Source organism: Notolepis coatsorum, assembly GCF_963971535.1.
Source record: "Notolepis coatsorum genome assembly, chromosome: 15".
Taxonomy (NCBI): domain Eukaryota; kingdom Metazoa; phylum Chordata; class Actinopteri; order Aulopiformes; family Paralepididae; genus Notolepis; species Notolepis coatsorum.
The window spans coordinates 46,366,734-46,388,918 of record NC_140179.1 but is presented as its reverse complement, the minus strand read 5'-3'; the positions used below and the strand labels follow the sequence as shown (position 1 = coordinate 46,388,918).

Sequence of the window (22,185 nt, the reverse complement as noted above, 5' to 3'; positions counted from 1 at the left end):
GTAAATGCGGTAAAAGTAGAAAGTAAAATTATGTCTGACCTTAACGACCAGGTTACCCCGACCACAGAGGCCCTAGTGGGTTCTAATGTAACTGACCAAGCTCACGGTGGGGACCAGGAGGGAGCTGACATGCCTTTACCCCCCGCCAATACCGAAGAAGTAGTCCCCGACCAGCCCCGGGAGGAAGACAACCCTACAGAGAGAGAACTCTGCACGGAACAAGATGAGGAGAGCGCCGAGGAGATAGAGCTCCAGGACTCCCCAACGAGTACAGCCAGGAGCGGCTCACCTCTACAACCGTCTTCCCCCAGCGAAGCGGAGAAGATGCTATCACAGGCGTTCCTCGTCAGCCTGACAGCCTCTACCGAACGCGATCGACTCCAGGGTGAACGCGATCGACTTCAGGGTGAACGCGATCGACTCCAGACGCAGCAACGGAGCGAAGAAGAGCACATACGCCTGGAGATGAGACGCCTTCAGACGGAAGAGAATATGGCAAGAGACCGAGCAGACACCCAGCGCGCCGCTGACGGTGCCCAAAGAGAGGCAGAGCGCGACCTCGCTCTCATCCAGCGCGAAACCGAGCGCGACAGACTACAGGGCGAGCGCGACAGACTACAAGCGCAGCTAATGGAGCAGCTGATCACCAAGGCAACACCCTCTCCCTCCGCCAGGGGTTCAAGGAACTCGTCGAGACAACAGTCAAGGGCAGCATCCCCTAACCGAGCAAGCGACCCTGAACTTGACCAACAGACCAAGCCTATACCCCCCGCAGACCCCCTTCCCCGACCGGTCCAAGCGAGACCCAGCTACAAGGAAGGAGCGGCATACACTGCGGAGAAGCTAAATAAACGACTACAGGATCTAGAGGACCTGATAGAAGAAGAAGAGGGAGAGGAGGAGAACCAAGCCCGACGACAGCACAGTACTCCACCGGACCAGGAGGTCCAGTACAGCCCAGGCTATACCCCCGCGGCGCTGCGCTACAGACCCCCGACTATATTCACGGGTGAGCATGACGCACGACCAGCCCCGAGGAATAGCACCTGGACCAGCGGGCCATGGTACCCTGCCGGTACCAGCCCACAGAGAGGCGCAAGAGGAGACTCGCCTAGGAGGCCTCTCCCCCAACGCTCGCCGATGTATCAGCCATCCACGGCGTCATACATTGGTACACCGACGTTTCCAGACTTCACCTATGAGAATCGAGCACAGTACACGGAGCTCCGGATGTGCCTAGAGACAATGATGGTGGATGTCGCTGATGAACGCCACAAGTATGCAATATTACTGAAGCACCTGAAAGTACCCCGAGCGCACAATATAGCGCTAGCCTATGCCACCTCTACGACCCCATACACCGCGGCTCTAGCAGCGCTGGACCAGAGATATGGACGTATATGGGATTATGTAATCCAAGAGATAAGGCATATTGACCGCCTACCCCCAGCAACAGACAATCGCTCATTAGACGACCTGTCTATAAAAGTGCAGTCCCTGGTAGGGATGCTGGGAGCGCAACGAGAAAAGGGTATGCACAAGCTATACGCCAACTCTAACGTCGAGAGGATTTTAGAGAAGCTGCCACCCGCCAGACAAGAGCGCTTTAGGCGGCAGAGAGACCACCGTGATCCTAACGGTCCCGAACCATCCCTCCTCGATCTAGCCGACTTCCTGGCGAGAGAAGTCAGCAGCCTACGACTGGATACGTTCGTGCGGAGCACACCAAGCTCCAGAGAGGGACCTAGGAGAATAAACGATGGAAGAAGATCGGTGACTGTCATGCACCAATCAGAATCAGTACCGAGCAGTAAGAACCACAGTACCCCCTCGAGAAAAGAGAAGTGGAAGATGGTGTGCCCGTACTGCGAGAAGGAACACTGGCTGTCACAATGTGACCTGTTCAAGAAGATGAATGCAGAAGAAGTGAGTCAATGGATAAAGTCCAACAGGCGCTGTTACCGATGTGCGCGCAGTCACATGGCAGCCGAGTGCCGCCTAAAGAAGAGGTGCAGTCGGTGTGACGGAGCCCACCTAGATGTCCTACACGACAGTAACAGAAGAAAGCCTGCACCTGCACCATCGAGCAGCACAAAGGCAAGTGTCATGTACATTGACCCCGCCAGCAGCAGCGGCGCCCAAGTGCTCTTAAAGGTAGTCCGTGTAACATTGAGCTACCAAGATAAAGTCATGGACACTTACGCCGTCCTTGATGACGGGTCAGAGAAGACCCTTCTGCTCGCGTCCGCTGCGGCCCAGCTGGGACTGCGGGGGAGCGAGAACCAAATGACAATTCGGACAATAAGAAGAGATTTAAAGACGATAAAAGGCGAGAATGTCTCCTTCACTATCGCAGCAAGCGGGCAGCCAGAGAGACGGTATAGGATTACAAATGCTTTCACCAGCCAAGAAATAGGACTATCACAGTACACCTACCCCATCGCCAAACTGATGGATAAATATGTGCACCTGCGTCAACTACCTATCCCGCTCATAGACGGCGCCACCCCGACCCTGCTGATAGGCTCCGACCATGCAGACCTCATAGTCCCGATAGACCGGGTCCATACAGGACCCAGAGGCTGTCCTGCAGCAGTCGAGACCCGCCTAGGATGGACACTACAAGGCCCCCTCGCTAAATCTCTCAACCGAACAGCAGCCACTAGCTGCCTCCACTCCAGAGTGACAGAAGAAGACACCACTCTCCTGCAGCATGTCGAGAGGCTATGGACACTAGAGACAATGCCCTTTAAGAATGAAAAGAAAGACATTCGTTCTAAAGAAGACATTTACGCCATAAACCTCCTCGAGCAAGGGACAAAGAGAGTCACAGTCGGCGGAGTGATGAGATACGCAACTCCACTCCTGAGGCGAGAGGGAATGCCCACCTTTCACGCCACGAAAGAAGCTACGGAGCGGTATCTATTGAACACAGAGCGGCGCCTAGCCAAAGACCCCGCTCAAGAGAGTGTGTACCGCGCTGAGATTGAGAAGCTAATCACAGCAAGACACGTAATGAAGATTGACATTAAAGAGGCCGATCAGACGACCGAATCATGGTACGTGCCGCACCACAAGGTCCACCACAACGGCAAGGATCGCATTGTGTTTAACTGCAGCTACCAGATCGGATCCCAGAATCTGAATAAAGAGCTCTTGCCCGGCCCCACACTCGGCCCCTCTCTACTAGGCGTGCTACTACGCTTCCGCCAGGACAAGGTGGCTATCAGCGGGGATATCAAAGGGATGTTCCTGCAGGTGAGACTAGTGGAGGAGGATAAGCCCCTGCTGCGGTTCCTATGGAGAGAGAGGATCGGAGATGAGCACCCAGCCATCTACCAGTGGGAAGTCCTCCCCTTCGGAACCACATGCAGCCCGTGCTGTGCTACATTTGCACTACAGAAACAGGTCGCAGAGGACCCAGCAGCAGATGAAGAGGTCCGACACAGTGTGAAGAACAGTTTCTACGTGGACAACTGTTTACAAAGCGTTTCGACTCAAGAAGAAGCCGAGGCTCTCCTACTCAAGCTACGCGCCTCCCTGATCAAAGGCGGCTTTGATCTCAGGCAGTGGGCCAGCAGCGACCCGCACGTATTGCGCAGCCTCTCCCCCGCGGACAAGACTGCCAGCAGCGAGACCTGGATGGCGACAATCCCAGGAGAAGCCCAAGAAATGACACTAGGACTAGTCTGGCGCTTCAAAACAGACTCGCTCCACTATAGACACAAACCCCTGACCACGGAGCAGGGAAGGTCGACGGCGATACCGACCACCAGACGGAGTGTGTACAGAACACTCGCCAGACAATATGACCCGTTGGGATGTATTCTACCTTACACCACCAGGGCAAAGATGATTGTACGAGCACTATGGGACAAGGACCAGGGCTGGGACGACCCAATACCCGCACCCCTTGCCTCCACATGGAGAGAGTGGGAGACGGAACTCCGCTCACTCCCAGGCGTCAATATACGCCGCAGCTACTTCCCACCCACAGTGAGGCCAGAGACATGCAAGATGGATCTACACGTCTTCAGCGATGCCTCCGAAGTAGCCTATGGATCAGTGGCCTACTTGCGTGCCCAAGAGAAGGGAGGAGAGATACACACCGCCTTCATCCTGGCTCGCTCAGGAATAGCCCCACGAAAGCAACAATCTATCCCGCGTCTAGAGCTCTGCGCAGCCCTAGCAGGAGCGCATCTAGCCACGTTAATCCAACGTGAACTCACCATTCCGGTGCACAGAACAATCTTGTGGTCAGATTCCACGACAGTACTCACATGGATCAAGTCTGATTCATGCAGATACAAGGTCTTCATGGGAGTCAGAGTCACAGAGATTCAAGAGTTAACAGAAGCAGCGAGCTGGCGGTATGTGGACACCAAACACAACCCAGCTGACGTCATCACCCGGGGAATGTCCCTAGATGACCTCACCCGTCGCAACATCTACAGTGACGGACCAGAGTTCCTCAAGCTCCCAGAAGGAGAGTGGCCTACGCCCACCCCACGGGAGGCGAGTAAAGAGGAGGCTGAGAACAAGAAACCTATGTTCTGTGGATTGAGCACAGTCGCCTCCACAGACCCCAACATAGATGATTGCCTCACCCTACAGAGTGCGCAACTAAAGACATTTCTGTGGCACCACCCAGAGATTCAGCCCACTGCCGACATTTCAGCAGCTGACTACGAAGAAGCAGAACTTCTTCTACTACAACGAGCCCAGAGAGACTCGTTCCCCGACGAGCTAGACTGTCTACAGGGAGGAAAGCCCGTCCCATCAGACAGCAGATTGCTCCACCTGGCACCCGAGAGCGACGCCCATAATCTCATCAGAGTGGGTGGTCGTCTGCGGAGGGCCCCCAATCTACCGGATGACGTTAAGTACCCGATAGTCTTGAACAGCCGACACAAGGTCACAGAGCTGATCATAAAGAAATACGACGAGGATGTACACCACGCAGGAGCAGAGAGAGTCTTCGCGGAGATCAGACGTCGCTATTGGATACTTCAAGGAAGAGAAGCAGTGCGACGCTTCCAGCGAACCTGTCTAGACTGCCGAAAGTGGCGCGCGCAGCCCAGCATACCCCGGATGGCTGACCTACCTCCCTGTCGCCTCCGACTCGGCGACAAGCCATTCCACTCCACAGGCATGGACTGTTTTGGCCCGTTGTATATAAAGAAAGGAAGAGGAACCGAGAAGCGGTGGGGTATTGTATTCAAATGCATGACCACCAGAGCGATACATATCGAACTCCTTCCAACCATGAGCACAGACTCATTCCTTATGGCCTTCCGAAGATTCACATCACGGAAAGGAAAACCGTCTACATTGTTGTCTGATCACGGGACAAACTTCAAAGGCGGAGAAAGAGAGCTGAGAGAGAGCTTCCAAGCTATGGGCCCAGAACTTAAGACCCACCTCGCTCCATCCCAGATTGACTTCCAGTTTAATCCCCCGAACGCACCCCACTTCGGTGGAACCTGGGAACAAGAAGTACGTTCTATAAAGACAGCCCTGTACGCCGTGCTTGGGGCCCAGACTGTAGCGGAAGAAGTCCTAATGACAGTCCTCACGGAGATCGAGGGAGTATTGAACTCCAAGCCCCTCGGCTACGTCTCCAGTGATATAGCAGATGTCGACCCAGTCACCCCCAACACACTCTTGATGGGGCGGCTGGACCCCGCGCTACCCCAGACAATGTACAGGCCTGAAGAAGCGAACGGCCGAAGAATGTGGAGGTACAGTCAAGTACTAGCTGACAAGTTTTGGAACAGCTTTCTACTCCACTACCTACCGTCTCTACAGACCCGCCAGAAGTGGGTAAAAGAGAGAGACAATTTGACAGAAGGAACAGTCGTCATGATTATCGACCAGTCACTACCCAGAGCTATGTGGCCGGCTGGCCGCGTAAGCAAAGTGATCACCGGTGCCGATGGCAAGGTCCGAGCAGCTGAGGTGCTCGTCCAAGGGCGAACTTACACACGACCCGTGGCGAGGCTAATAGAACTGCCCAGACTCCCAGACACTATCGATGACGACCATGATTCCACGACTTTGTGAGTTGACTGACCCTTACAGCGGACCTTGAGTGGTAGACAGTGCGGTTAATCTGTCTCTGCTTAGCTAATTAGGTGGGACTAATTAGGGGGCGGCTGTTGTGAAGGATCAGATTAAACCGAATATATATATTTATTTATGGATATATATTTAATAGTATTTGTATATCGTTTGATATCCCTTGTATATTCCTTGTACATATACACTGAATATCCCTTTAGTCTACTAACAGCCCATAATAGTTTCATTCTCTCATTGGACAAGAACTTGGCGCCAGCAGCCAAGCCCCTTGGTTCAAGTTCAATCGTGCCGACGAACATGTCGTTACTAGCCCGGTTCCGCGTAGGAATACGTCTGGCGAAATACGAATGGTACTATTTGTTCACAGCGCATATATATTTGGCGCAAGTAAAGTAGAACTTTCTTTTAGTCCCTTAGCCCTTAGTTCTTTACCCTCCAACCTAGTGGCAAGACGTTAAGCCTCACCCACGATACACGTGTGGTGCAGTATGGTCAACTTGGCCTCAGAATGGCATTGAGACATCGTGTGGATTAATAGTTGAATTGTCATAGTTTGGCACTATACCGTCGAGTGGGACGTATTTCTATTAAGTTAATAATAGTCTATTATGTATGGTGCATCGTTCGGTTAGAGTTATACAGTGAGTAGTACCCCCATCGTTTCCTCGCGTTATCTAGAGTCTTAACCAGGCTGGGCAGACCACGTGTGGTGCTTTCATCCGAGGAGTTCTGGGCGAGAACGAGTGGACCTGCACATTGGATTACCTTACCCGGACGACGGCGAGCCCTACACGGCTTGGATTATCTACTTGCTTTGGGTGCTTTGATTCATGCCATGGATAACAGCCAACACTGGTGAGTGTTGGAACTACCCCCCGAGAGGAGTCCAGGTGAGACGGCGCTCTACCCCGAGTGAGGTCGCCTCACGTCTCTTCGTTGTGGACCGGCAGCTACCGTCTACAAGAGGGCCCAACTGTATTCATCTGTGGACCAAGGTTCTGTGGGCACCGTGTTCAGCACTCTGAATTCTCCCAAGAAATCGTTGGCCAGATGGGATATCGCCGGCGGCTCTCCTAACCCCCCCCCCCTACTGACTTACAACCAGCAGGACCCCCCTTTAGTATATCCAGCTATAATCATTAAGTACCATTGCTATAGTTCCCTAAAGAACCAGGTTGTATACTTGCTTCCTGCGTAACCAGAGATTGGACATTCAATGTTGATTTGCCTACGAATACTCATTTGCCTTACAAGTGCATTCAAATCATAAATGTCATTAAGTGAACGTTGTATATACCCTTTGCTATATATTAAATATTCGACTTATACATTTGTGTGGACTTGGTTTCATGGTGGGAAAGTGTTCATCATATCTATATCATGTACTGTGTGGCCAGTAGTTAAAGTACATAAAGCGGTAGTGGTTTAATGATACCATACTTATCAATACAGTCAGGGAATTGTACCCCTCAGTTACAGCAGCGCTCGTCTTTTTTTTCTCCGCCGCAAGATCATTAAAAAACTACAAGTCCCACATTGCACTCAAGTCAACGGTCCAATCACAGTAGAGTGACGTCGCTGGTTTCATGAGAAAAAAAGCAAATGACCAATCGGAAGCTCTTATTTGGCTTGTTTACTTCCTGAAACGCCACCATTGCCGTATGCGGGCAGTCTGCTCTAGCCAGCTACCGTTACTGTTTAAACAATGACCCAGTCAACTATTCACTTTTAGTTTAATACATGACGAGGCATTGTCTAACGGTATCTAGCTGGCTAGCTACTGATAGCTGCTGATATCAACAAATGCTCCAGCAATAGTCGACTCGAGTGCACAATACCTCCGTTCCCTCGTTAGCTAGCTTAGCTAGCTCACCATCTGTCCCAGTAAACTAAATTGTCTTAACGTTATCTACCGGGCTAGCAGTAGCTACAGATAGCTCCTGATATCAATGTCTTATAACATTGATTGAATGCGTATTCTAGCTGAGGGCATGTTGAATGTGATTTGACAATAGAACCGTAACGTTATAAATAGGGTCCAGCTGCATTGCCGGAGAATCCTTGCATGCTGAATGTAGGGTCTAGCTGAATATAGGGTCTAGCTGCAGGGCCGGAGAATCCTTGCTGGAGCTGGAGGCTACTCAAGTATACACACAGACAGTGGAGCTGTTTGCAGATAGCAAGCATTTTGACTTATTGCGTGGTGGCGATGTCTCGCAGATAATACAACTACAAGTATGATTATATAATATATATTTTATTTAAAAAAAAAACTTTTATATAAAATATATATATATATTTTTTTAATCAAAAAAATTTTGGCAGGTAAGAAATATGCTTGGCGGGTAGACTCTTCCCATCTACCCGCCACTGGCCGGTGAGTCAAAAAGTTAATTTCGCTCCCTGGGTTGGTGGTTACCTCCCCCTGTTGGTTCTTAATGGAAGGGATATCAGCAAATTGTTCACTGGCTCGTATCTTCATAGCTAGTAGGTGGCTAGGCCTGGAGCCGTGAAAGTAGTAGTGCTGTCTTGTTCTGTGCATTTGACATTCAGATTTTGTCTTAAAATGGAGTTAATCTCTTTTGTTGAAGGCAGAGGTTCTGTGTAGGATTGTTAGTAACTGTCTAACTGCATATATAACTGTTTACACTAGTAACTGTCTATCTGCATATATAACTGTTTCCACTAGAGGGTGCTCTAGGCGGAGACGCTCAGGAGTACTACCAGGTGGCGAGTATAAATAGATATGTCTCCTACCACTTCTTTCTCTCCCCCCATGTCTCTCAGTGAGAGAAGACCTGTAGAACTGCTGCTTTTCATGTGAAGAATAAACCACTGCGATTAAGGGCTCAAGATAGAAACCATGCCTCTTGACTACATTATTGTCGCCCTATAGCCGAAAACTTTTTTCACCACCTTAATTTGAAGCTCCAGTCGACTAGAGTAGTTGTTCTGCAAAGAGGAGATCAACGTGGCATGAAGCTTTTCCAATTCCACCAGCTTGGAGAGACGTCCCTTGCAGAGATTAGATGCAAAGAGAGTAGTATTACTTCTAATAAAACCCTTAACAGAATCCCATAAAATTCTGGGATCTTGTACTGAGCCAGCATTAAACTGCAGGAATTCAGTGAGCTTCTCTTTAAATTGCAGGTTAAACTCTTCTTTTTCTTTTCAGCAGCGTTGAGTTAAAGCGCCATCTAGGGGCGCGGGATGTTATTTTACTGAGAGAACCCTTGAGAAGGATACCTTTGTGGTCTGAAAGTGCAATGGGCATTAAGTCAACATCAAAGCTATCAAAGAGACGCGGGGAAGAAAAAACATAATCAATTCTGGAAAAGGTCTTATGTCTCGAAGAGAAAAAAGAGTAATCTCTCATGGATGGGTTGAGCGAACGTCACATATCAATTACCCCCGTGTCCTTAGACCAGGCCTGTAGGGCAGTGGTGGCTTGTTTCTGATCAAAGCTTTCAGTGTGTTTCGATTTATCAATCAATGGATCCCATACTGCATTAAAATCAGCTCCAACTTTAAACAAGTAATCAGGTAGTTTTAACATAGCTGCAGTGAGTACAGTATAAAAGTTAGCATCATACAAATTAGGGACGTATGCAGAGATCAGAGCAATTTTTTGGTTAGAGTATTCAATTTTAGCAATAGTAATTCGACCATCTGCATCAGACCACACATCTAACAGGTTAATATTCAAATTTCGCTTTGCTATTATGGCTACCCCTCGGGACTTGGTGCTAAAAGAGGAAGAACTTATGTTATGGTCAAATCTATTTGCCAGTCTTGCATGATCAGCCATTAAAAGGTGCGTTTCACTCAGTAAAGCAAGGTCCACTTCCTTCCTTTTTAGCAACGTTAGTACACTTGTGCGTTTATGCGGTGCATTAAGACCCCCTGTATTCCAGATCAAGATATTTAAATTAGCCATAGTCTAAAAGGGCTGCAGTATGATTGAATGTAATTCGTTTGGAGTAGAGCATTAGAAAAGTCACATATCCACTCGTTAAGGTCCTATTGAGTTCCGAGCATGAGCGTGAAAACAAAAATTAAATAGAGCGAGTCGAATGAAAAGAAAAACAAAAAGCAATGCACCCCCCCATTCCCTTCCCCCTCCCCCCATCAGAAAATGTGTCCGATATCGATCAAACATCAGTTGGTCACTATGACCGAGCATAACAACCACAACAACATTATGTAACTTAACCATACCAAAAACTTTTAAGGTATATTGTAACAATTAGAAAAAGGAACCCACTTCGCTCAACAGAGGGAAGAAATCTATGCGAAGTTCAATGCGAAGTTCAATGTGCAGACGATAAAAAGCAGATACATTAAAACACAGCTCGTCTTAGTGAAACTTGAAAAAAGTCAATATGCATACCCATCGTTGAGATAATACAGCGGAGACAAACCTTGAGCGTTACCGTTCTGTTGGAACAAAAAGTTATGGTAGGCGCGTGGTAACGGTAGTGTTAGCTGGGAGAGTCGGATAACAAGCATGCCTTGTACTTAGCTTAATCAGGCTCAGGGCCTGTTATACCCTGATTCACGTAGACAGCTCCGCCGAGGAGGATCCATCCCTCTCGGCCAGGGAGGCCATCCAGGACCAGGCCTGTTACACCCTGATTCCCGTAGCCAGCTCCACCGAGGGGGGTCCGTCCCCCCCGGCCGGGGAGGATACCATGCCGCTCCGTAGGAAGCGTTGCGCCTCAGTCGGCAAGGTGAATAGGCGGTTGCATGTAACAACACCGTGGCCCATCTTGATTTTCAAGGTGGCTGGGTAGAGTAGGAAAACTTCGATGCCCTTTTCACGAGCGTAGTCCATAGCCTGAGAGAAGGCTCTGCGACGCTTGGCGGTGTAATCACTGAAGTCCGCGGCGAATCTGAGGGGATGGATATCCACGGTTGGAGGATGCTTCCTGGCCTCTCGAAGAAGAGCCTGGCGTGCAGTGAAACGCAGGCAGCAGAATATGAAGGCGTGGGGACGTTCACCCTTCTCCGGGGGACCGTTTCTGAAGATTCTGTGGGCACGCTCAATCTCCGGAGGGTCGATGGACGGGAACCACTTGGGTATCATCCGCTCCAGATATTGATTCGGCGCATCACCCTCAACGCTTTCGGGTAAGCCGTAGACTCGGATATTGCATCTTCTATTTCGGTCCTCTAGGTCGGCCACCTTCTGTTCATAAATAAGCATCTTGTCTTTTATAGCTGAGACAACGGTGGAGTTGGACTCAAAGTTAGTCTTAACCGTGGTTATCTCCTCTTCCATTCCCGAGAGCCACGTGGTCATGCTTGCTAGCTCTGCTTGGAACGAGTCCAATCTGTTAGCTAGCTTCAGCGTGCTAGCTTCAAGTTCCTCGCGGAATAAAGTTCTGATAAAATCTCTGTCTTCCTCTTTTAACGTTCCAGTCGGGTTCGGTATTTGTTTGGAGATCATTACGATGTGTGCTATGAGCGTATGGCGTGAAATTAACGTTGTTATAATAATTAATGTGAAGTGGTCGCGGAGCTCGAAAGAGTCAAGCAGCCATCCGACCTGAGCGGAAACCGGAAGCCTCAGCCTGAAGTCTTATGTAGTACAGGTCCAAAGTTTATAAAAATCCCATGGAAAATGAGTATTTCACAAAGGCTTTTGTAACGTGTGTGCCGCAAAAAATCTGCGTGAAAATACAAAATGGCCTTCCACTTCCATTCATTCAGACGTGTGAGTCAAAACACTCGTCAGAACGGCTTGTCAAATGATGCTTGCAACTGCCGCGACGTGCGCACGAGTGTGTGACGGCCCGCATAAAATGTCTACATTTTAATTTATTTTTATCTACTTTTTCTCCCCCCTTTTTTCTGTATTTTTCTCCCATCCCAATTTAGTCGTTATGCCAATTCCCTTCCCTCCCTTCCTGGTTGTTGCGCGCATTTCCCCCCCACTTGTCGGTCTAGGGAGGGTTGATAGATACTATCACATGTCCCCTCCGATACATGCGGAGTCAGCCAGCCACTTCTTTTCACCTGGCAGCGAGGACTCTCACTGGGGGAGCGTAACGAGTGGGAGGCTCACACTACTTCCCCCAGGTCCCTTCCTCGCTGAGCAGGCTCCCCGACCGATCTGTAGGAGTCGCTGTTTACAACGACCAGGATACCCCCCCCCACCGGCTTCCCACCCGCTAACACTGCCAATTGGTTAGTATGGACGACCGACCAAGCCGGAGGTACCGCTGACAGCTGGATTCGATACCAGTGTCTCTGCGGTGGTAGGCAGGTGCATAGTCCGTTGCGCTACCCAGCCGCCCATGTGTAATTTTTTTTACATTTTATTCTTTCTGTAGTTAATTCATCTAAATTTACGCGATAAAGTCCCAGCCCTAATATATATTTTTCGTCTTTCGTATTTCTACCCTCTGAAGTTCTCCCGACCCCTCTCCGTCCTCTGTTTTCACATCCGTTCAACTCTCTTCCTCTCCTGCTCCTCATCCCGCTTATCTACAAACTCGATCGGAAGTAACAACAATCTCTCTTTCATTTCTGACAGGCTGTTTGTTTGTTCGGATTGCTTGATCTGAGCTCAAAGGCGACGCCTGTCATTTCCTGTTTGTGGGATAGGAGGACTCTATCCTTAATCAAATACTCTTTTGTCCGCCTCTGTGAATATTCTGGTCAAATTATTCCACATCAACAAGGACATTTAAATGTGTCGCATATCCCTCATAGTTACACATACACACACGGTACCCTACATGTATTTCATTAGAGAGGTCAGAGGTCGGAGTGCCAGGGCGCGTGCTATGTAAATAGTGTGGAGGTTTAGTTGTATTTATGTTTTGTGATATGGCTAAACAAACGTATCTGGAACTAGAAAGGCATGATTAAACAAGAGAGAGGAGATTAGTTCAATGCTATAAGACATAATGTTCCTTCAGGAGACTTACCTGAGAAATCTCTGAATGGATCTCGGCCTGCCTGTCCGATATTTCTGCCTGGATGATGACCAACCACCTCAAACTGAACCTGAGGAAAATGGAGCTACTTCCCTTGCCGGCTGAATCCTCCCCACTGACTGACCTTTCAATCACAGTGGAGTACCTAGCTGTGGCTCCGACTCTGACTGCCAAAAACCTAGGTGTGGTCCTTGATGATCGGCTGAACTTCGCTGCTCACATCGCCTCAACAACCAGAACCTGTAGATTCTTCCTGAGCAACGTGAGAAGGATCTGCCCCTTTCTGATTAAATTACATGAGACCATGTTGAGCAGAGATTGAAGCCGTATGTATCCCTTCCAGGGCGTCTCTCCACAGTGAAAGTCCTACATCTCCCTCCAAGGCAGATGATGGGTTGTGTTTATCTTGAAGGCTCAGATGTTGCCTTTAATATAATTGTGAATCTGGAATAATTTAAATAAGTGGGTTTGTGGTCAATTCTATTTATTTTGCAGCTGATCAAAGCTGTTTTCCTGTTTCTTGTTTCCCGTTTTTATCTTCTTTTTTATTGTGCTGTGATTAATTATTTGTATCTTTGTGTTATTCTATCTCTTTTAATTGTATACTCAACATCATTGTACATGAGGGAAACCTCAGTGTCCCTCGAGTTTAAATAAAGCTTGAATTAATGAAAAAGGTAGGAAATATTATCTATGTCATTATGGCTGCAGGGATTAAGAGCAAGCAGATAACCTCCTTGGTTTGCAATGCCATCACTTCAGGCGTAAGTGTGTTTTTTCAGATATGGATTGAAGTGTTTTTAGTTGAATGTCATAAATTGGGCTGGTTTCAGCTGTCCTGACTGTGGAGCGACCATGGAGCGAGGACAGAGAATAGCCTGCTTGGTTTTGATTACTCCCAAGGAGCCCGAATAGGAGTGGGTCTGACTCTGAGATGGCCAGAAGATGCAGAGAGTAGGGATCGTGAGGGTGTGTAGTTAAAGACCATTGACTGGAGGTAGAAGAGAGCCGTTCCCCTCGCTGGACAAAATGCCAGGTCAAGAACCTTGAAGCAGATTTGTGCGGGGTGACGTGTGCTGACTTTGATGGAGATCAAGCGGGCCGCTGCGTTCTGTATGAGTTGAAGCGTCTTGGTGGCACAAACCGGTAAACCAGTTAGCAGTGCATTGCAATAGTCGAGGCGAGACATGACTGTAGATTCCAGGAGGAGTTGGGTGGCTTCTTTAAAAGCTGTAGGGTCCCCATTGGGGGACCCTGCTGTTTTTATCATAAATCGATCAATACAGACCGTATTAATTAATGTTGTGTTTCTTTTTCAGATGTAGCCAAGAGTAAAGACCTTAACCCTATCAAAACAGCAGTCAAAGTGTATCTTTTCAGCACTACGTTTGTTTACCGATGTTTTTAAGATTTACAGAAGAATTTATCGGAAAAATGCTAATTCAATCTCTCTTTTATTGTAAAACCATGAGGAAATGACTTAATCCAGATGTAACACTGCCATTGTAAAGAGGAGCTTTTTCCCTATCCATCGATGTATGATTTAGCCATAATACGGTCAAGGTCAAGGTCAATTTTTAATGTATAATTCAAATGGATTATAATTTATTACTGTATCTACAAATCCTTCTGTTTAATAATCTTCCCCTTATTCATTTGCTTAGATCTTTTGTACACTTGATCTCAAGAAGGTGTTGAATGAGCTCAGTGAGCGTAATCAGAAGAACCTCAATGTTAGCATGGTGTTATTCACACAAATCTCTTAAAATAGGGCTACAGCTTAACAGGTTAAGGGGCTGCATCGCCTGCATTTTCAAAAGTCAAACTCTCGAAACTGTTCCCAAGACAGATGCAGTCTTTCACCAGCATCTCTAGCACACTCATTTTGGCAATGTCCTAATCTGTCCACTCATCGGAGTTCAATCTTCAAAACACTGTCAATGTATTCAGCCAGATACTACGATGGTTTTGGCATAGTAGTCGAAAACAATGATAATCTCTCTGGAACTAACCTATAGATAACAAGAAAACAATGAGGATCTCTCTGGAACTAACCTCTAGATAACAAGACTTGCTTGAGATTGATCCCTTTCCACTGGAAGTCTCTTCATCCACCGCGCTGGACTCAGTGGTTAAGAGAGTGGTTTAAGATGCAGCATCTTAAACTTAAAGAAATGTTCATTTATAGAATACATGAGGGTGAAGCTTAACCTCCCATCTTCCTAAGTGTGATCCTAACAATGACTTACACACTTTTTTAATGTCTTATGTTTGCTCTCTTGTCTTTTCTTTTGAATGTTTTCTTTTGTGTTGTTATTGGGTTTCTCTGTTTGTTTTGAAAATGGAAAAAGGCGAATACAAATATGTATAAAATATATATAATATATATATATATATATATCAAATATATAAAAAAGAAATAATAATAATATATGAACAATGAACAATGTTATTTATTTTAAATAATAGTAAAGAATATATCATAATTGAGCAATTTGCCTAATTATGATATACACATACAGTATACACACACATACTGTACACGCACGCGCACACACACACACACGCACGCACGCACGCACACACACACACACACACACACACACACACACACACACACACACACACACATATATATCATAATATATTTATGTATATTTTTTAATAATAGTAAAATAATATATATATAATAATTAATCCATTTGCTTACAGTTACATTGCATCAAAGACGATCTGATGCCTCGGGGAGGGCTTGTGGGAGAGGAGTCACAGCAGAGGGCGGGCGGGGGGGTGTCAGATAAAATAAACATGAATAAATAAGTGAAAACAACAGCTTGGAGGAATGTAAACACAGAGGGAGTCGTAGCAGGAAACAGGGTGATGGATCACTAAACACAACTACATCTGACGAGGGCAGCAGCACGTGCTCTCCTGTTGCATTCTCAGTCATTTATTGAACACTTTGGTGGAAAAGCCATCTTTCAAATTAAATTGGTTGCACAAAGTTTCAAGTTTCTTTAATAGTTGTCATACAGAAGTACAGAATACTTTTATACAAAATGCTTCTTACTGTTACGCTCCAGAGACTGTGCTAGACAAGATAGTATGAAATAAAATAGTATAGCATGTAAAATAGAAGTACAAAAAGGTCACAGTGTTCAGTATAGACATATGTACAATGTTCGATGCAGAATAGAAGTAACTGAGTTACCATACAATATACAATATTCTATGCAATGTACTAATATACAATACTATATAGTGCAGAGCAGAAATGGGATGAGGTACAATTTAGGTACAATTTACAGTAAGGTGTACGAGTTGTAGTGCAAATCCTTTACCAATAAATATAAAGTGTAAAGTGTGTTTAGGTGATCTAAAGTGTGTAGAGTGGATGCTGCAGTGTGTTATTTGTTTAAGTGAGTGTGTGGGTGTGTGTGCTGTGTGCATTTGATGGTTGTTGCATAGTGTTTATTGTTCGTTGAGCAGCCTGATGGCCTGGGGATAGAAGCTTCTTCTGAGTCTTTCTGTGCTCGCCTTAAGACTCCGGTATCGCTTGCCTGACCGCAGTAGCTCAATAAGAGGCAGTTGTTCGGGTGGCTGGAGTCCTTGATGATTCTCTTAGCCTTGCCCCTGCACCGCTTGTTGTAAATGTTCTGGAGGGTGGGAAGCCCCCCTCCAATTGTGCGTTCGGCTGAACGTGTCACAAAGCACCCTTAAGTCTTAGCTTACCGTCTTCCCCAGAGAGAGACAAGAAGATAGGTACCAGTTTCCTCTCTCGATAAGCTAATTTCCCAAAATGTTGTCGTATTCTTTTAAGATTTCCTTAAAACGTTCACTTATTTTATGTTTTCGTCTTATCTTGGACTTATACTTAAGGAGTCCCTTGAAGTTAGTTAAACCAGTGAACAAAAGACCTCAGCAACCAAAGTAAGGACAAATATGAAGGTACCTCTAACTCGATATGGACCTCTTCACAAGACTTCTTGAATACATTTTACTCACAATATTCCGGCAATAGTATCTTCTTTTCCTCTTCTGACCAATTTGGTTTTCTTGCTTTCTTTTCATTCGCCATTATTTACTTTATAACGTCAGGCCAACTTTGTGAGAAGATACACGTGCACGGGTGCAGTCTCCATGGAAACTGTAGAATGTTTCTGCTGAAAAATATTGTTCACTGCAGTAAATGCTTTAATGTTTTTCCTTAACTAAGGAAAGCATTTCAGGGATGATGTGCAAGACTCTTAGGAAAGACCCTCAGCTAAGGAAAAATAAAGCCTTAAGTGTCATACTTAAGGATAAAACATAAGGTGTTTTGAGCAACCGGCCCCAGGGGCCTACTGTAGGGGGCCTACTGCTCACAGTTCTACTACGGATGGGTCCAGTTCTACTACGGATGGGTCCAGACAAAGAGGAACTCAACTTGAGACTTGGTACTTTGCAAATAAGAAGATTATGTTGTTCTGTTGCGTCATGACATTTGACACCAGGCCACATATTCCTTCCTACATTGGTCGGATGTTTTACTGTGAAACATCTCTGCACAAGCAGGATGTAAACTAACCGGTGCCACTTATACTCATATTATTTTGAATAAATAAGCATATAGCATATGTATTCCACACCTTTCTAAAAGCTCTATTTTTAAATGATTAGGCCTGGCTACTCTGCATAAATATTGTTGTGGTTTGTAACCGACCACAAACGCAACGGCACAGACAGGTAGTTCAGAGTTAGCCAAATACTAGAGCATATTTATTTACAGAGTCAAAAAAAGGGTAAAGTACTATTATCAAACAAACAGGGAGACTGCCTTCGGCAGAGTCATCTGCGGCTCTGCAGAATCCTCCTGGTGATAGCGGTGGGGAATTGGCATGTGACGTTGTAGCGGCTCTGCAGATACTCCCAGCTTTAACTCAAGGTGGAAAACGGAGAGAGAGAGAGGTATCAGAAACAGTCCAACGAAACACAGAGGCAGTGTGGTTCCCTCGTCCCTTAGCTGTGTCCAGAACCAATTGACAGTGACAGTCTTCAGTGTTCCCCACAACACACAACTTAGCTGAGTCAGTGCAACAAAACGAAATCTTCAGTGTCTCTTCTAAAACACACAATCAGAATAATCCAGAGGGGTTTGGTTCCACTCACCCAAGCGCAACGCGTAAAGCGGGTAAAACGAGGCGCAGCTCCAAACGGGGAACAGGGTTCTCAACAGCGGTTCTCCACAGAAAGGTCCTGGAGAGAAAGTAGACCAGGAACAGCGACGGGGAAAAAGCAGGCAAATGCAGTTGTATTCCAGAACGACCCGACAACGATAGAAGGAAGGTCCAGGTATATAAAGCCCTCTGGGGCGCTAATCACAAACTATGACAGCTGCGTGATGAAAGTGGCAATTGCTCAAAAAGCGTGTGGCGGGGAATGCACCAATCAGCACCGTACCTCAGGAGAGCGTGTGGCGGGGAATGCACCAATCAGCACCGTACCTCAGGAGAGCGTGTGGCAGGGAACGAACCAAACCTCACAAATATGTTATCTATAGCATGTTTAACATCTGTCTCTTAATGTCTCTTAATGTCCTTCTGTTTAGGTGAGTAACGGATTCTTCACCTGGGGAAGCAACCTGTCAACGCTGACAGACATCAACATCCGTATCCCGACCGGTACATGTCCTTGTATTAATTCCTATGGATATCTTTTGGGGAATTATATGGAATGTAGCACCTTCTGGGAAAGATGTGTGAAAATGTTTCATGAATGGCATTTCTTGGAACAAATTAGAAGCTATGTGTGAAGTGTTTCCTTGATACGATGTAGTTGTGTAAACCTTTGCACTAAAGTCCATGCATAAACTAAACTGGATGTTGTGTATTGTTACAGCTTTGTGTTATGTTTTTACAAAAATGTAACACTATGGCCTAATCAAAGTTAAGATACCAAGCAGTGATAAAGGCTGACAATTCTTGCAAAATGTATTACTTTTTAGTAATCTCTGTTGCTGGCTAATCACGGAGATATTACCCCAAAACTAAATTATGATTTTCATCAAGAATACCATCACATTTGGTCAATAACATTATGGATTAGATGTGAAGCTCCGTGGTCTAGGAAAGTTCAAGCAAACTTGTGATGTCATCAGGTATAAAGGCCGAAGCTGCTCCACTGACGATGAATGGGAGACTGAATTGTGGACCCACAAAATGTTTATTTAGCTACATCTTTTTTATGGCTTTATTCTATAGTAGTGTTCTCAATTCACAATTACCACATTCTCCTGGGTGTCTCTCAGTGTCACCTTTACCATCATATACTCAGAACATTCTCCTGTGTGTCTCTCAGTGTCACCTTTACCATCATATACTCAGAACATTCTCCTGGGTGTCTCTCAGTGTCATCTTTACCATCATATACTCAGAACATTCTCCTGGGTGCTCTCAGTGTCATCTTTACCATCATATACTCAGAACATTCTCCTGGGTGCTCTCAGTGTCATCTTTACCATCATATACTCAGAACATTCTCCTGGGTGTCTCTCAGTGTCATCTTTACCATCATATACTCAGAACATTCTCCTGGGTGTCTCTCAGTGTCACCTTTACCATCTCTCCCAAAGCATTGTCTGTGGAGCAGCTTCAGACTTAATACCTGATGACATCACCAATGTGAGTTTTCAATTGTATCTCATAGAAAGCAGCTTGGCTCTTAATGGAATGTTCCATAAACGTTGTGAGAATCCTATGGGAAATTCATGACGGTAGTCTTGGAGTGGTGTTGGAAGGTTGTGGGAATGTTGTGTGATGTCACTGGGATGGCATGGGAATGCCAGAGTACAAGAGAGCAGGTCAGGTGTTTAAGAGAGGTTGCTGAATGAATGAATGAATGAATGAATGAATGAATGAATGAATGAATGAATGAATGAATGAATGAATGAATGAATGAATGAAAACTTTATTTAACAGATTGCAGAATGGGTACAATACAGTACGGCTCAATACATACAATTGTTAAGGGGATGCAGACCTGAGAAAGACGTTTGTCTTGTTTCCATCAGGGTCCCCCATTTTCAATTCATATAGACAGGTGACAGATGGACAGGGTAGTATATCACACACACACACACACACACGCACGCATGCACGCACGCACGCACGCACACACACACACACACACACACACACACACACACACACACACACACACACACACACACACACACACACACACACACACACAAACACACGCATGCGCGCTCTCTCTCTACACACATGCCCCCCCCTGTCTCTCTCTATACCTGAAATGATGTTGGAGTTTTCTCATGTTCCTCTCTCTCTCTCTCTCTCTCTCTCTCTCTCTCTCTCTCTCTCTCTCTCTCTCTCTCTCTCTCTCTCTCTCTCTCTCTCTCTCTCTCTCTCTCTCTCTCTCTCTCTCTCTCTCACACACTTATAAACATCCTTCCCCCTCAGGGCTAGCCTGACATTATTGGCTGGTCTGCCAAGGGTCCTTCTCAGGCTATTTGGAGCAACTGTGCGTGTGTGTGCATGAGAAAGAGAGAGAGAGAGAGAGAGAGAGAGAGAGAGAGAGAGAGAGAGAGAGAGAGAGAGAGAGAGAGGGAGAGAGGGAGAGAGAAAGAGAGAGGGGGATAGAGAGAGCAAGCAAACAGAGAGACTGAGCGTGTATATCCGTGCCTGTGTGTGTCTGTTCCTCACTGCTTCTGCCAGTGCTTTACACCTGATAACCTTACAGCGTATAAACTCAGAGAATGTACTGATGTTGATCTGTGGCACCGGTGCAGCTCTGCAGTAATACCTGAAGTGATGTTGGAGTTTTCTCATGTTCCTCTCCTGCCTTTTCTCTCTCTCTCTCTCTCTCTCTCTCTCTCTCTCTCTCTCTCTCTCTCTCTCTCTCTCTCTCTCTCTCTCTCTCTCTCTCTCTCTCTCTCTCTCTCTCTCTCTCTCTCTCTCTCTATCTATCTATCTATCTATCTATCTATCTATCTATCTATCTATCTATCTATCTATCTATCTATCTATCTATCTATCTGCTTTTCTCTCTCTCTCCAGGTCAGCTGACAATGATCGTGGGCCAGGTGGGTTGTGGGAAGTCGTCCCTGCTGCTGGCTATGCTGGGAGAGATGCAAACCATCAGTGGCAAAGTCTTCTGGAGCAAGTGAGACGACTGAACCACAGGCTAGAACATTCTAGAACGCAACACAGCCAAACTACATGCTACAACATTCTAGAACACTACACAACCAAACTACATGGTTCTCAACCTGTGGTTGATGGTATAGGCTAGATGTTTTGGTTAATGCCATGGTGATGCCATGGTTAATGATCATCACTGTTGGCTTCACTGTGGTGCAGTGGTTAGCACTGTTGCCTCACTGTTGCAAGAAGGTCCTGGGTTCAGTGGTTGGCACTGTTGCCTCACACCAAGAAAGTCCTGGGTTTAGTGGTTAACAATATTGCCTCACAGCAAGAAGGTCCTGGGTTTAGTGGTTAGCAATGTTGCCTCACAGCAAGAAAGTCCTGGGTTTAGTGGTTAGCAATGTTGCCTCACAGCAAGAAAGTCCTGGGTTTAGTGGTTAGCAATATTGCCTCACAGCAAGAAGGTCCTGGGTTTAGTGGTTAGCACTGTTGCCTCACTGTTGCAAGAAGGTCCTGGGTTCGAACCTAAGTGGGGGGAGTGGGTCTTTCTGTTTAGGGTTTGCATGTTCTCTCCATATTCGCGTGGGTTTCTTCTGGATGCTCCAAAATAGTATGGATGGGTCGACCAAATATATGTAGAATTTACAGACCAAACCATTCCATTCTCTCATCAGTATAGACCAAATCATTCCATTCTCTCATCAGTATACAGACTAAGTAATTCCATTTTCTCATCAGTATAGACCAAATCATTCCATTCTCTCATCAGTATACAGACTAAGGGCGGGATCCACTAAGAATGGATTGCTCGTGGGAATTGCACCCTTAACTGTGCAGGGTTTGCACGCGGATTCTGCTCCGTCTTTGCGAGCTATCCACTAAGGACATTGTGCGGATGAGATACCAGCGCAGACACGCCCATTATGTGTGGCTCGCGGAGCAGTCTGCACTCCTGACAGCGCTGTTGGCAGATATCAGGAAGTGGAAAGATAAGCCCGAAATGAGGCATAAGTCCA

General features: G+C 46.5%; 1 protein-coding gene across 1 annotated transcript in view; it reads left to right on the top strand.

Annotated features, from left to right (window-relative positions):
• Window positions 1-22,185, top strand: part of abcc9 (ATP-binding cassette, sub-family C (CFTR/MRP), member 9) — a 209,767-nt gene that overhangs the window by 106,330 nt on the left and 81,252 nt on the right. Inside the window, exons 16-17 of the mRNA XM_084330742.1 lie at window positions 18,613-18,685; window positions 21,083-21,188. Coding sequence (XP_084186868.1) covers window positions 18,613-18,685; window positions 21,083-21,188 — 179 coding nt within the window. The remainder of the gene's footprint in view (window positions 1-18,612; window positions 18,686-21,082; window positions 21,189-22,185) is intronic.